General features: G+C 38.2%; 1 protein-coding gene across 2 annotated transcripts in view; it reads right to left on the bottom strand.

The window, feature by feature from the left end:
• The window catches only part of TET2 (tet methylcytosine dioxygenase 2), a 133,841-nt gene that overhangs the window by 32,663 nt on the left and 86,128 nt on the right, over positions 1–15,050 (bottom strand). For both annotated transcript variants that reach the window (XM_082653028.1, XM_082653029.1), the window contains exons 3-6: positions 4,294–7,748; positions 2,533–2,623; positions 1,035–1,128; positions 187–395 (exon numbers count right to left, since the gene is read on the bottom strand). In XM_082653028.1, the coding sequence (XP_082509154.1) occupies positions 187–395; positions 1,035–1,128; positions 2,533–2,623; positions 4,294–7,702 (3,803 nt within the window). In that variant the 5' untranslated portion in view covers positions 7,703–7,748. The remainder of the gene's footprint in view (positions 1–186; positions 396–1,034; positions 1,129–2,532; positions 2,624–4,293; positions 7,749–15,050) is intronic.

Genomic DNA, 15,050 nt, shown 5'->3' with positions numbered 1-15,050 from the left:
AATGAAATTGCTTCGAAGTATCCATGTTAGCATTAGCAAATGCAAGTTCCTACTGAATGGCTGTGAAGCAGGCATTTTGATCCCTGTTTTGTAAATGTGAAAACGTAGTTTCAACTCTCTGCCCTCAAACCAACAATTAAGCTTTCCTAGCAGTGGAAAGAGAAGAGAGGCCTGGGATGCACTTACTCTTCATTCAGGGCACACCGACGATTGGTGAGCGTGCCGTATTTCCTTAGGGTCTCGGTGAGCTCGGAGTACAGTTTGTCAGCCAGAGAGAGTGGGATTCCTTCCCACACCAGGATGAGAATCACAATCACCGCAGCCTCACAGGTGTGGCCAGCTCGCTCTCGCACCAAGCACAGTAGCTTCTCCTCGCTGCAGCTTCTGCGAACCACCTGTTCGGGTCACCATTCCACCCCAACACCCACCACCCCAACCAAAACAAAACAAGGGTCACTTGCAGCAGATGAGAGCATTGACTGACGTCTGTATATTTTCTCAAGTCTGGGTCACAATTAGGGTGACATATACCAGCACCTGCAACTTGCCTTTTGCTGCCCATCTATAACGTCGGGGCTTACCCTGGGGTCAGAACTGGGAGAGATGCAAAAGCACTCGGGGTGTAGCAGACTCGACCCAGTACAGTGGGGACAATGCTCCCTGCACTAAAGCCAGAGCTAGATGGAAGACAAGCAAGCCTTTAAAGTTCAAGGTCTTCAAAAATGACAAAGATTAACTGCAGGTACTTAAAGGATGAAGGACCTCTTCCTCACATGCCGGGAAGAATTACACTTCTAGCAGGCACTTGAACAGATCTCCTCCTCACTATTAAATTTTTTCAATTAAATACAGTTTGTACCTGATTTTATACTAATCTGCCTTTTTCTTAAGAGATGACACGTGATAAATATAAGCAATATTCCTTTCAACTGGCATAAATGATTCTCTGATCTGATAACCCAATTCCCAGGGTTAGATGAATGAATCAAAATGCCCAAGACTGAAGACCAAAGGCCTTGTCAAGTCACACTTACCCATTTGGCAATAGGACATCCCTGAGAACTTTTGCCTTCTTTACCAGTATAGATGACTCTTTCAATCCTAATAGCTTTACCCTTCTGTCCAAACCTTAAAGAAATCCACAGAAACACACACACACATAAAATTAGCAAATGAATCTAAGAGGCAACCAATATATTGAACATTTGAGCATAATTTTACTCTATGGCCACATCCTGAGAAATGAATAGTTTATTTTTAAAAAACAGAACTAAGCCAAGCAAACTGGATAGTAGACTTTAAGCCTTGTATTTCTTCAGTATCAAAATATACTGAAAATTGTAATGAACTATTTTGAAATTATATGATGGGTAAAAATAATGGGAAAGCTTATTTTTATACATAATTTCACAAAACACAAAATTTTTTAAAGTTTGTTAAATTCAGTCTTCTAAAATAACGTACTATTTGTCCTTTACTAAATTTAGTTATTTTAAAACTTGGGGACTCATTTTAGTTAGGACTGTTTCTCTAAGAATCTCTCATTTTTTTTAAAAGGCTGGCAAATAACCAGTATCCAGCAATTTTGAAAATATAGGATAATTCTAGAAATAGATTTTATTTTCCCTTATAACCAAAGCACTACTTACTCCTTGCTAATACAAGAGGGCACTTAGGGAAATTCACTATTTCTGCCAGGCTACTAGACAATTATTTAGTGAATTTCTATGTGCTCATTTAGAAATGAATAATTTGAATTTTGGGCAACAATGATATGGAATATGTCCTTGCTGCCCAGAATGTCTCCTAATGTATTTTAATGATAAAAATGCCTACCTCTTAAAGAAAAGGCACCCTAGCGTAATAACAGCTCAGAGCTGTGGATACCTATATGAAAGTCTCTCTCTGCATTGATTATCTTGCTCATAACAGTCTTCAAGTCTGCAAGATGACATGCAGGAGTAACTGTGTAGATTCAGGTAAGTACTTGCATACCTATGACTGACAGGTAAAAAAAAAAAAAATGCAGCTATAAATAGAATCTGTCTCTATTTCTATTCAGTACATCACTCTTGCCCTCTGCTCATACTAATGGACAACTTCCTTGGAGATAACTACTCATTTATAACTCTAGGTGAATTCGACTCAATGGGTCCTTTCTTATACCACCTTTCCCCCCTTTTCCTTTTTTATCATCGAGTGGGAAAACCAGAGTGGGCGCTCTCTTTGCAGCCTGTGCCAGCACCCTTGTGCCTAGCAGGCCGGCTGGCTGGTTCTTGTTCATGCCTGGGTTTTCTGGCATCCATCTCAAAGTGGGCAGCCTATGCCAGCTTGCAGGCTATTAGTCCTGTCAAATATTGTGACTCTCTGGTGAATAGCACAGTGTGTAGTGTTGGCAACCCTGGAATAGCTAAGCCTACTAATAATTACTCAATTTACAATTGTTTACTGCTTTGTATGTGAAAGCTGGAAAAATTCTGACATATACAAAAGGATAAACGTTAATCTGCCCTGTGCCTTTGCGTTAATTACCTTTCTTCCATGATTTCTCTAATAGCTGCCACATTAGGACCTGCTCCTAGATGGGTATAAAAAGGACCTTCATCTTTTTCAATAATTTGCTCTGTTGAGATAATAGAAGATTATTATTTTAGACCTCAATTATACTAAATATAAAGGCTACATCCACAAAGCTTATCCCCCACCTGTACATTAAGGGTCCTAAATGTGACTTTAAACATTTTTTTTCTTTAAAATGAGTAAACTGATGGACTAATCTATTAGAAAATGTGCCAAATAATTAAGTATATGTCCATTCTGCCTGTTGGATAAAAATATATTAAATTGCATTTCAGATATGGGATAAGGAATTATTTTAAATCAAGTAAGTGGAACTAAATAGACAGTGAGGGAATTAGAATATATTATATGTAATATCAACTACAGTCCAATCTTTTAAACTGAAGAAAAAAAAATTACAGCTTACTAGAAGCCTGCCTGTTATTTGGATGTTAAAAGATTAAAAATAAAATTTCCTGTCCTATCTCACCCCCAGGATTTTGTTCAGTTTATTGTCAAGATACCTTTTTCTCCTCTCGTTTCCCCACAATATTCGATTACTCTGTTTTGAAAATAAGAACATTCAATCCAGACCCATGTTGTATGTACTACTTTACTTTAGAACAACTTATGATGAGAGAAAATATTGAAGAGAGGGTCAGATAAAAGGAAGAGGCTCTTGTACACTATCAAAGATGAGAAGTGGGGAAAAAAAGGTTTGTATGATAGGAGAAGGGTGTGAAGATGAGTATAACTTACCCAGTGTTGTCTATGACATGTGTGGCACATTAGGCCAGTGAGGCAATAATATTACCCCCACACAAAGGGGCAGTACGGATCTTCCCTCCATCCTTCTATAAAATGTGGAGTGTACCATTTTAAGAGGAATAACATAAAGTGGGTGGACCATTAGCCACATTAGTTGAACGCTGGTTTTTACAAATGTCTTCTACTGTATCCAAGCTGAGTAGCTATAATTAAGATCTTTATATACATATATATAAAACTGCATCAATCAGCAAAAAGTTTCCCTATTCCAACAGACCTATCATGCATCTTGAATTTTAACAAAAAGATGCTTGTTTAAAAAAAAGAAAGGGAAATAGCATATTTTCTATCAAAAAGATGAAACTTTTAAAGAGAAAATATCAAATATAAATCACACAATGTTTCAAATGCATACACGGAGAAAGGGCAACTTTATGAATATTCAGGACTTTGGCATTAAAATTTCCCCTAAGTCACCAAGACAGAAGATGATAATGTCCCCTTATCTATTATAAAAGTTAACCTTGTAAAACTACTAATACATTCAATCTTGAATTAAAAAATATTAAAAGCTCCTACATTAGTTTGCATAGGGCAGTTATTTTCTCATTTTAACAAGGTGCTTTTACTGCCTGGCTATCTCTCCAGGAGATATACAAAGAGTTAACTAGATTGATTAGGCTAAAACAGATACCTTTATATTTTAAACGGTTTGAAGGGAGGGACAAATGAGCATGCACAATTTTTTAATTTTTTTGAAAAACTGAATGTAAGTGAAGTTCTCTCTTGCACAGCACAAGCATCTGTAATTTAAAGACAAGAAATGTAAGCTTCAGGTTTTTATGAGCCTTCACAAATTGCTGCCAGACTCAAAGTTTTTAAAAAGAAAGAAAAATCCCATATCTGAAGATAAATTTGCTAATTCTGGATAAACACCATGTGTCTCAGTACATTTCTGGCACTTACCTACACATCTGCATGATGGGAAATCATACTGAGTCTTGACAGGTGTATCCAATAAATTTTTTATAGGAGTATCTAGTAATTTGGAAGGTGACTCTAAAAAATTATTGAGAACAGAACCAGCTGTTCTTTTGGTTGGTGTCTTTTCTGAGGAAGGCATTGCTTGCTGCTCTAAAGCTGGGGTGTGGCTATCAAGTTCTGCAGCAGTGGTTTGTCTAGTTAAAACTGTGACTGGCCCTGACATTTCAACTTTTACTTGCTTCTGTGATTTTAGAGTAAGAGCCTTATGGTCAAATAATGATTTGACCTGAAATTGCTTCAGATGCTGCTCCATGGTCTCAAGGATGCTCCGCTGCTGCATGTTATCACAGCTCGGAGGTGGAATCTCCTGCTTGGGTATCTTTTTCCACATTTTGTTTTCTGGCTGTGCTGACATGAGGCGCATACAGGCGTGGGGCTTGGATCCCGGTTCGACTTTAATTGGCCTTTGCATCTGACTATGGCAAGACTCGGCTTGGAGCTGTTGTGTTTGCTGCTGTTCTTGCTTCTGCAAAAGGTGCCACCTTAGAGCAGCATGCTTTTGGATGTCCTTCTGGGGCAGGGTCTGAATGTGACTTCCTGCCTGATTGGGCAAAGGGAACGCATTTGCTTGGTTTTGCATCAGGTACCTTTGCTGAGCGAGCTGTGCAGCTTGTTGACTAGACACATCTTGGTTTCTATTTTTATATCCCTGTAGAACTGAAGCTTGTTGAGGCTTCTGTTCTAGTTCTTGAAAGCACCTGTGAAGAACATCTTGCTTTGGGGTCACATTATTTGGAAAATATTGCATGTGATGTGAGTTTGGGATCTTGTTTCCTGCAAAGAGTTCAGAATTTACAGTCTGTTCTTTATTTTCTGGAACTACGTGTATATTGTTTGAACAAGAAATCTGCACTTTGCTTGCATTTGACTTCAAGACCTGACCATAGGGGGAATTTATACTATTCATATTCTGTACTTGCTCCAGTCCCACTTGGGGATTATGAGTCTGGAACTCACTTGATTTTGAATGTTGATCTTCACCACGAAAGCATTTTTCTCCTTTAATCTGGCTAAAGAATGATCCTTCTCTTTGCTGATCACTGTTGCCTTGCGGATGAGAAAAGGTCTGGGGCATCTGTTCCTTATTCGTCATCTGTAGTTTTTGCTGCTGTTGCTGGTTTTGAGAGAGATGTGAAGTCTGGGATGGTTGTGTTTGTGCTGCCTGCTTATGAGGCTTATGTTGTGAAAGGTGTGAGTTTGAGAATGGGTCAGTCTCGGAAGCCTGTTGATTCAAGTGCCGTTTCAATGTTGGGGGCATGAGTTTCTCAGTTTGGGGATCTGGTCTTTGTTGGAAATGACACCTCAGGGCACAGACTGAGTGTCTGTGAGCTTCGGGTGAAGGGTCCGTTTTGGAGAAGTGCACCTGGAGTGAGGGTTTTTGGAACTGGAGATGCTGGTCCACTGTACCTTGAGACTGCCCTTGATTCATCTCAGCTTGGTACCTTGGTGGTCTCTGCTCCGGTTGCATTATTTTCTGGGTGTAAGCTTGCCCTGGGAGCCCCCCAGGCACGTTGGAATTTCCAGTGTATTGTTTGGAGGTCATTTGATGGGAGGGGTTGGACTGATACTGAAGAATTGACCGCAGGGTTGCCTCATTACATTTCAGATGGGATTCTGCTTGATGACAGTGAGGGGCCTTCAATTCAATCCATCCTGGTTTCAGATAGGGCTGTGTTGGGAGCACAGGGTCTCGTGTCTGTTCCTTGTCTTGACTCTTGAAGATCTCTTGCTCTTTGTGTCCCATCAACTGCTGGCAGTGGTCCTGTGCATCTCCACTGCTACCAAGAATTGGTGGGTTATGTTTGAGATGTTCTGATAGTTGTCTTGTTTTCTCAGAACACAATGGAAACGTCATTGTTCCTGGAGTCCGTATGTCATTCTTGTTAACACAATAATTCTGAGGCCTTTCTGGAAGCATCGGAGAGGGGTTGGATACTTGTGTAGAGGGAGTTGGACTCCGGGATGGTGGTGCCTCGTGGTGACCCTCTATTTTCACTTCCCTTAAAAGAGTTGTGTTACTTTGGTTGGGGTAGTGATGGTGTTCTTCCAAAACTCCATCATTCAGAGTGCTTTTTCCTTCAGAAGGAAGCTGAGGAACCTGCGGAAGAGGCGGAGGGGGAGAAAGAAGCAATTGTGATGGTGGTGGTGTGGTAGTGGCAGAAAAGGAATCCTTAGTGAACACTGAGCTTTGCTTGAAGTAAGCACCATTCATTTCATTTTGCTTTAAATACCGTTCAGAGCTGCCACCAGGAGCCTGCAAATTGCTGCTGGAACCTGAACAGAATTCTTCACCAGATACTAGCTTTGTGGTTCCTTGGATGTTACTGTTTTCTGCCGGAGACGGGCATATCTCAAAAACTGACTTTCGTTGCTCTGGTTTCGGAAAGGGACAGGCCCCTAGCACTGCAGCTGGTATACTGGCACTATCAGCACCACAGGCCTCAGTCACCACTGCAGCTGGCTCTGGAGGCAGCTCAGAGTTCGAGGTCTGTGGGAAATTGATCTGCCCTGAGGTATGCGATGGGTGAGTGATCTCACAGGACAACTCATTAGTAGCCTGACTGTTAATGGCATGTATGTGAGATGTGGTTTTCTGCACCGCAATGGAAACACAATCTGGATAATATTGAGACAGCGTCTTTTCCAGGAGTTCACCATGTGTGTTTTCCATGGAAGAGGCAGAAACTGTAGCACCATTAGGCATTAGCACTGCCTTATTTTTAAGAAGTAATACAATGTTCTTGTCGTGGTAGTTAGCATTTTTCCCCTCCTGTTGGTTCAGAATCTGAAGCTCTGGATTTTCAGATCCACTGCAGTTATGTGATGAAAAAACAGTGAAATCTTTAACTTCATTTCCTTGGGCTGCAGAGCTAACAGATTCTCTCCTGTCACTCATATCGGAGACATTGGGTTGACTGCTGCCTTTGCCTGGATTTCTTTCTTGGCTTTCCCCGAAGTTCTTGCTTTCTCCATTGGCCTTTTGGTCTTGTTTCAGTTTCTTGTTCTGATGGAGCCCAGAGAGAGAAGGTTCACTAACTGTGCGCTTTATCCCTCCATTTTGCAAACATCTGGAATACCCTCTACTTTCTTGTATGAAGTCTGGACTCACGCGGCTATTCTGACTTCCTTTCATGTGGGGTATTCCATAATGACTCTTGCAAGGCTGCCACTTGGTGTCTCCATTTACTTCTGGATAAGGTCTCTTGGTTAATGGGCTTCCATTCTGGAGCTTTATAGCCAGAGGTTCTGTCTGGCAAATGGGAGAAGAAGATGGTATCAGGAATGGACTCAGTCTGTTGCCCTCAACATGGTTCGTTCTATCCTGTTCCATCAGGCTTGCTTCGGGGCCATCCACAAGGCTGCCCTCTGAATGAATTCTAAAGCGTATGGAAACAAAAATTAAAGTACATTAATATATATCTAACACTAACAGTGCACCTTAGAGAAGAACTGGGGCATTAATGATACTGGAATTCCTAGACATAGCAAACCACGATACTCATTTTCATGTCTCGGAGTGACAGCCAAGAGCTACTCAGGAAATGATTACTCTTGTCTTACCAGCAACTCTGAAATATTTATGGTCACAGTAAACAAAGATCAAAATCAACAGCTAATGTGGGAAGTTCATACTGTATTAGTAAATAGCATCAACTTCCTTCCCAAATAATTTTTTTTGTCAAAATGCTAAAAACAATAGAGAAAGACGACCTCCTTTCTTTCTTCTCTAGCACCTTACATATCCGATCATTTGCTAAGTTCTATCAATTCCATTTCCTATGTATTCGTTGAATCATCTTCACTGCCACTAGGTAGCCAGATCTACATTATCTTGCTTCATTATCTACTGTAATAGCTTTTTATAGATTTCTCCTGAGCCCAGCCTGTCCTCTTCCCAGTCCTTCAAGGATCCTTCAAACTGTTATCAAAGGGAATGTTCTAAAAGGCAAATCTGATGTCATACCCTTCTTAACACACTTTATTGACTCCATATTGCCTGCATTAGTAGTTCTCAAACTCTTTACCCAGACACACCTGGAAGATAAGGCACAGTCTCTGCAGTGTTGACATTCCAGGGGAGGGGGTAGGGGTGAAAGTGTAGTTTATAAAATGCCTTTTCTAAGTGATTCTATATTTTCCTCTACAAGATCTGGCTGCCTACTTCTTTTGAGAATTCCTGCCTAATATAAATGGTTTTTCATATGCAGGTTTCTATTTTTCTGTCCTCCTACTTGCTCCCACAGATTATACTCCAACTATAACAACAGCTTATAAATACCCAAACATTGCAAGCTGTTTCAGACCTCCATGCTGTTGTTTTATCTGCCTAGACTGCCTTCCTAGTCCTCTTATTGTGCCCTGTGACTCCTGTGTCTGGTTACAACTGTCTCAGATCACCTCCCCTAGAATTTTTTCCTTGATTTTCCAAAAGAATTACTCACTCCCAGTTTTATCCTGCTTTTTGATCTTGTATATGGTCTACTGCTGAACATATCACATTCAACTGCATTTTGTTTACTCTCTCTTACTGGACTGTGAATTCCTTAAAAATATCCTACTCTATTTATCTTTGTGCTTAGAGTGAGCATCCAATCAGTTTCACTAGATTGATATAAATTTGCTCATCTTGTGATCACTTCTTTATTCAGTCATTCATTCAAACTTTTCAAGATCAATCCTGATGGAGATTTCAAAGTCCAAAATGATAGGGAAAGCAAGAAGAAATGGGCACCAGAAAAGCAAAAATAATCCATTATATAAAGTGAATGCTGCCCCATTCATTATAGAGTCATGCTTTATTTTCCCACAGTTTTTCTCATTAAATTTATTTTAAGGCTATAAGTAGGAAAAAAAAATCAAGACTATTTTCCCTTTGGGCTATAAAAAAGCTCTATTAAAATAGCCATTGCTTACTAACCAAGACAAATGAAACAGAGGAAGAAACAAACACTGGGAAGCAACACTAAAGTTATCATTTGCAGAGAATAAGATTGTATACTGGCCAACCAAGAGAATCAACTGAAAATCTGTTACAGACGACAGTAAAGTAGCTAGAAAAAAAAAAATCAACAGCCTTGGTACCTAAAAGCAACAATCAGTCAGAAGCTATGGTGGAATAAAAAACTGTAATAGAAAAAATATTTTTATAATACTAAGAACAAACTTAAAAAGAAATGTGAAAGACCTATCTGAATAAAACGTTAAAACAATACTGAGGGATACCCAAACACAAAAACAAAACAAGTAGAAAGATATAATATGTACTTGTATAGCTGTCAAATTAATCTATTCATTTAATGTATTTTCATAAAAATACTAAAAGAATGGGTTGAGTTATTAAGAAGCTGACTCTAAAGTTCATGTGGAAAAATAAACAAATTGGATAACCAGGAATAATCTGAAAGAGAATCATAATGGGGCTCGGGCAGTGTAGGAGCCAAATGGAAAGATATTAGAAAGCAACAAAAGCTCTACTGTACTTAAAACAGCTCGTACTTGCACATAAATAGATAATAGAGTGTTTATAAGACCAATGGAATAGAATAGAATGTCCAGAAATAGATTCATACACACATAGAAATATAGTATGAGGTAATGATGGCATTTCAAATAAATATATTAGAACAATGGAATAGTTTTCTGAAAAAATGATACAGTTGGATCGGTCCCTTACATCTTGTACCAAAATGTATTCTAGATGGATTTAAATTCTGAATATGGAAAACAAAACCCTAAAAAAAATTAAAAACAGCCTGAGAAAACAAAAAAAAATAATCGAATGACTGGACAAGGTCTTTGTGACACAAAATCTAGAAGCCATAAAAGATGAGGAAGTTCAATAAACTTTGTGCATGTAAAAATAAACCCACAGCTAAGTTAAAAGTTACATAATACTTAATATACAGGACTCATACACATTGACAGGGACAAGACCAACTATCAAACAAGAAAAAATAAGCAAAGGACATGGACAGTTCACAGAAAATGAAATGCAAGTGGCTTTTAAATATTTTTAAAATGTCCATCAGAACTTATAAAAAGAAATGCAAATTAAGACTGCAACAAGATAGTTTTTTTTTCCAAATTGGCAACGAACAAAAACTTTAATAATACACTATGTTGGCAAGCATACGGGGAAACAGACATGTTGTCACGTAGTTCTCAGGAGTCAAAACTAATACGAGTACCATACAGGAGGATTTAGCAATATCTACAGAATTTCGTAGAAACTTCCTTTGATCCTTCAGTTTTAAACTCTCATCTAACAAATATGCACATATTTGTTAAACCATGTATGCACAGTGTTTTGCACTAGCAAAGTTTGGAAACAACCTATATTTTCAGATGAAGTATTTCCAAGTAATTAAATGAAGTAAAGAAAGCTGCAGAACAGTATGTATAAGAATGCCACAACCTGTACCTTTACAAAAATAAAAATAAAATCAGCTCTGGGAGAATATACAACAGACTGGCTATAACACTTTGCCTCCAGGAAAAGGAATGGAGAGGCTGGAGAATAGCACTGAGAGGGAGATTGTTTTTAACTGTGTCATTTTGGAACTTTTAGGCATGTATATTAATAAAACTTAAATCAAAAGGTCATAATTCCTAATGACAAAAAGAACAAAGTGATATTTTTATTTCTGCTAGACCTACTTCCTTTCAAATGTTAAGAGATGGGCTAGATGTGCACAGTCACTAGTCACAAATGGCCGTTGAGCCTTTGAAACGTGGTTAGTCCAAATTGAGATGTTCTGTAAGTATATATACACACTGGATTTCAAAGACCTTAGTGTGGACCAAAAAACGTAAAATAACTCAATTTTTAAAAATATTTATTACATGCTGAAACAGTGCTATATTGGATATAATAAGTAAAAAATATATCATTACATTTCATGTGTTTCTTTTTACTTGTTTTAATGTGAATACTGGAAATTTTTAAATGCGGTATGTGGCTTATGTTGTATTTCTATTAGGAAGCTCTGAGCTAAACTAATACTCTTAATTAGCAATAACCTTTCATAAAAAAAACCTTTCGTTTCCAGAATCATGAAAATTGATTTGTAGTCTTTGATGTACGGAGCTTCTCCAAAATCAGGGGCATTACCACTTTTGAAAAATTAAGAAGCATAGGAAAGCGGCCAAGATGGTGAAATAAAAGGACCCTAACATCACCTCCTCTTAAGAGCACACCAATCACAACAATCTGCAGAAAAACCATCCTTGAAAAAGACTGAAACCTACCAGAAAAGATCCTCTATAGCTAAAGACATAAAGACGGGGCCACAAAGAGACTGGTAGGAGAGGCGAACTCCCAATGTAATCAAATCCCATACCCCCCAAGGTGAATGACCCCAAACTGGAGAATAATTATATTACAGAGGTTCTCCCACAGGAGTGAGAGTTCTGAGCCCCCCACCCTGGGGGTCCAGCACGGGGAAGAAGAGCCCCCCAGAGCATCTGATTTTGAAGGCCAGCAGGGCTTGATTGCAGGAGCTCCCCAGGATTGGGGGAAATAGAGGCTTCACTCTTAAAGGGTGCACACAAAATCTCATGTGCACCGGGACCCAGGGCAAAAGCAGCAATTTGATAGGAGCCTGGGACAGACCTATCTGCTGGTCTTGGAGGGACTCCTGGGGACTGGTGGTGGATAGAGAGGGGGGAATTCATCTGCATGAGCTCTCCCAGAGACTGACATTTTGGCACCAAGACCTGGCCCCACGCAGTAGCCTGCAAGCTCCAGTGCTGGGACGCCTCAGGCCAAACAACTAACTGGGTGGGAACACAGCCCCACCCATCAGCAGACAGGCCAGCTAAAGACTTCCTCCTCCCACAGCCTAGAAAATGGGGGAAAATATTTGCAAAGGATGCAACAAGGGTTTAATTTCCAAAATGTACAAACAGCTCATATAGCTTAATAAAAAAAAAAAAAAATCCCAAGCAACCCAATAAAAAAATGGGCAGAAGACCTAAACAGACATTTCTCCAAAGAGGATATACAAATGGTCAATAGGTACATGAAAAAATGCTCAACATTGTTAATTATTAGAGAAATGCAAATCAAAACTACAATGAAGTTTCACCTCACACAGGTCAGAATGGCCATCATCAAGAAGTCTACAAATAATAAATGCTAGAGGGGGTGTGGAGAAAAGGGAACCCTCCTACACTGTTGGTGGGAATGTAAATTGGTATAGCCACTATGGAGAACAGTATGGAGGGTCCTTAAAAAACTAAAAATAGAATTACCATATGATTCAACAATCCCACTACTGGGCATATACCCAGAGAAAACTCTAGTTAGAAAAGATACGTGCACCCCTATGTTACTAGCAGCACTATTTACAATAGCCAAGACATGGAAGCAACCTAAATGTCCGTCGACAGATGAATGGATAAAGAAGATGTGGTACATATATACAATGGAATACTACTCAGGCATTAAAAAAGAATGAAATAATGTCAGCAACATGGATGGGACCTACAGATTATCATATACTAAGTGAAGTAAGTCAGACAGAGGAAGACAAATATCATGTGGTGTTACTTATATGTGGAATCTTAAAAAATGATACAAATAAACTTATTTACAAAATAGAAATAGGCTCACAAACTTATGGCTACCAAAGGGAATAGCAGGGGGGTGGGGGTGGAAGGGTGGGGTAGGGGAGATTGGAATGTACACACTGCTATATATAAAATAGGTAAACAAGGACCTAACGTATAGTAAGAGGAAATAGAATCACTATCCTAGAATAACCTATAGTGGAAAAGCATCTGAAAAAGAATATATATATATGTGCGTGTGTGTGTGTGTGTGTGTGTGTGTGTGTGTGTAACTTAATCACTTTGCTGTACACTTGACACTAACACAACACTGTAAAATAACTATATTTCAATTAAAAAAATTAAGTAAGAAGCATAGACATAAGCTTAGATAATTCTTCACAGACTAGGTCAATTAGCTTTCCAAACACTACAGCAAAAAATGCTTCCCTTTGGCAACTGTAAAATTGATTTACACATATACCAAACAAAATGTATTTACATGTACATTATGTTGTTATATATTATATAAAAATTTGTAGTCTCTGTATACAATATATAGTCCTACTTAATTTTTTAGATAAAAATATTTATATAAAAAGTATTTAACACATTACTCTCTATTACGATCCATACCACATAATTTGGACATTCTTCAAAGTGTCAAGGGCAGAATTACAATGGATGGAGTTTGCAAATCTTTTATGAGCATAATAATAGCTTCTAAGAAGAATGAAGGTGACAATTTTTTTTCAATATGGAGTTTTAAACACAATAGCCATTTTTAAACACTAATTCTATTATTAGAACTATTCTGTCCATGACAGCAATTCCTTTACTGAATACAACCATCAAATGTAAAAAGTTAAATGGTTAACTTTTTCAGGGAGGACAGGAAAATTGTATATTATTCTTCCATTTTTGGATGAGGATAACGTGTTATTTGAGGATTATCTGTTATTGGTCTATGAATCTAATTCAGAATATTTAAACCAATAAAGTGCCATTTTAGAGGGAGAAAAAAGAAATATTTTCTTTGACTTCTGACTTCTTTCTGTGGCCAAACCACACTTTTTGTGTATACACCCCAGAATATTACACAATCCAGTAACCTTCTTGCAACAGCACTCTTATAATCACCTAGTGCCTTTATACTGATATTGGAAGCATTATTTATTTTTAATGAAAAAAGAAAGAAATGAGACCTGTTCATTTTGATCATTGTAGAAATACTGAAAAAGCTTTCATGCTATAATTTTTACAGTGCATATAAATATACAAAGTTTTTTCAAGCTTATAAAAGTCAATAATTTATATATAAGACAAATCTTCCAAGATAATTTTTTGTAGATATCTACCTGCTAATCTGTGAAAATAGAGTTAACAGGTTATTTTTACAAATTGAGGGGAATAGGGAAACTTTTTCCATAGTTTAAGTTTTTTTTTGAATGAATAAATGTAAATTTTTGCTATAGAGATATTTTTGTGTGGCATTCCTTTTGCTCCTCAGAGACTAAGAACAGAAATAGTTTCTATTCATTCAGATCTGCTCTTTTACATGACTGATATCAGAAATATTTTGAATTCTCATAATTGATTTGAGATTCAAATGAAATATCCTTCATTTTTTCCTATACTCAAGAACATATAATTAATATGATGTATAGTACTGATCAGGATACTACTTCATTGTGAAACTGAATGTTCAATTTTTTTTTTTATTGGAGTATAATTACTTTAGAATGTTGTGTTGGTTTCTGCTGTACCACAAAGTGATTCAGCTATATGTATACATATATCCCCTCGCTCTTGGACCTCCCTCCCCCCAATCCCATCCATCTAGGTTATCACAGAGCACTGAGCTGAGCTCCCTGTGCTACACAGCAGATTCCCACTAGCTACCTATTTTACACATGGTAGGGTATGTCAATCCTAATCTCCCAATTCGTCCTACCCTCCCCTTACCCTCCAAGTCCACATGTCAGTTCTCTACGTCTGCGTCTCTATTCCTGCCTTGCAAACAGGTTCATCTGTAGCATTTTTCTAGATTCCACATATATGCACTGATGTACGATATTTGTTTTTCTCTTTCTGACTTACTTCACTCTGCATGACAGACTCTAGGTCCA

The sequence above is a fragment of the Grampus griseus genome (genome assembly GCF_964374135.1).
Source record: "Grampus griseus genome assembly, chromosome: 4".
NCBI lineage: Eukaryota > Metazoa > Chordata > Mammalia > Artiodactyla > Delphinidae > Grampus > Grampus griseus.
This window is presented reverse-complemented; position numbering and strand designations above follow the sequence as displayed.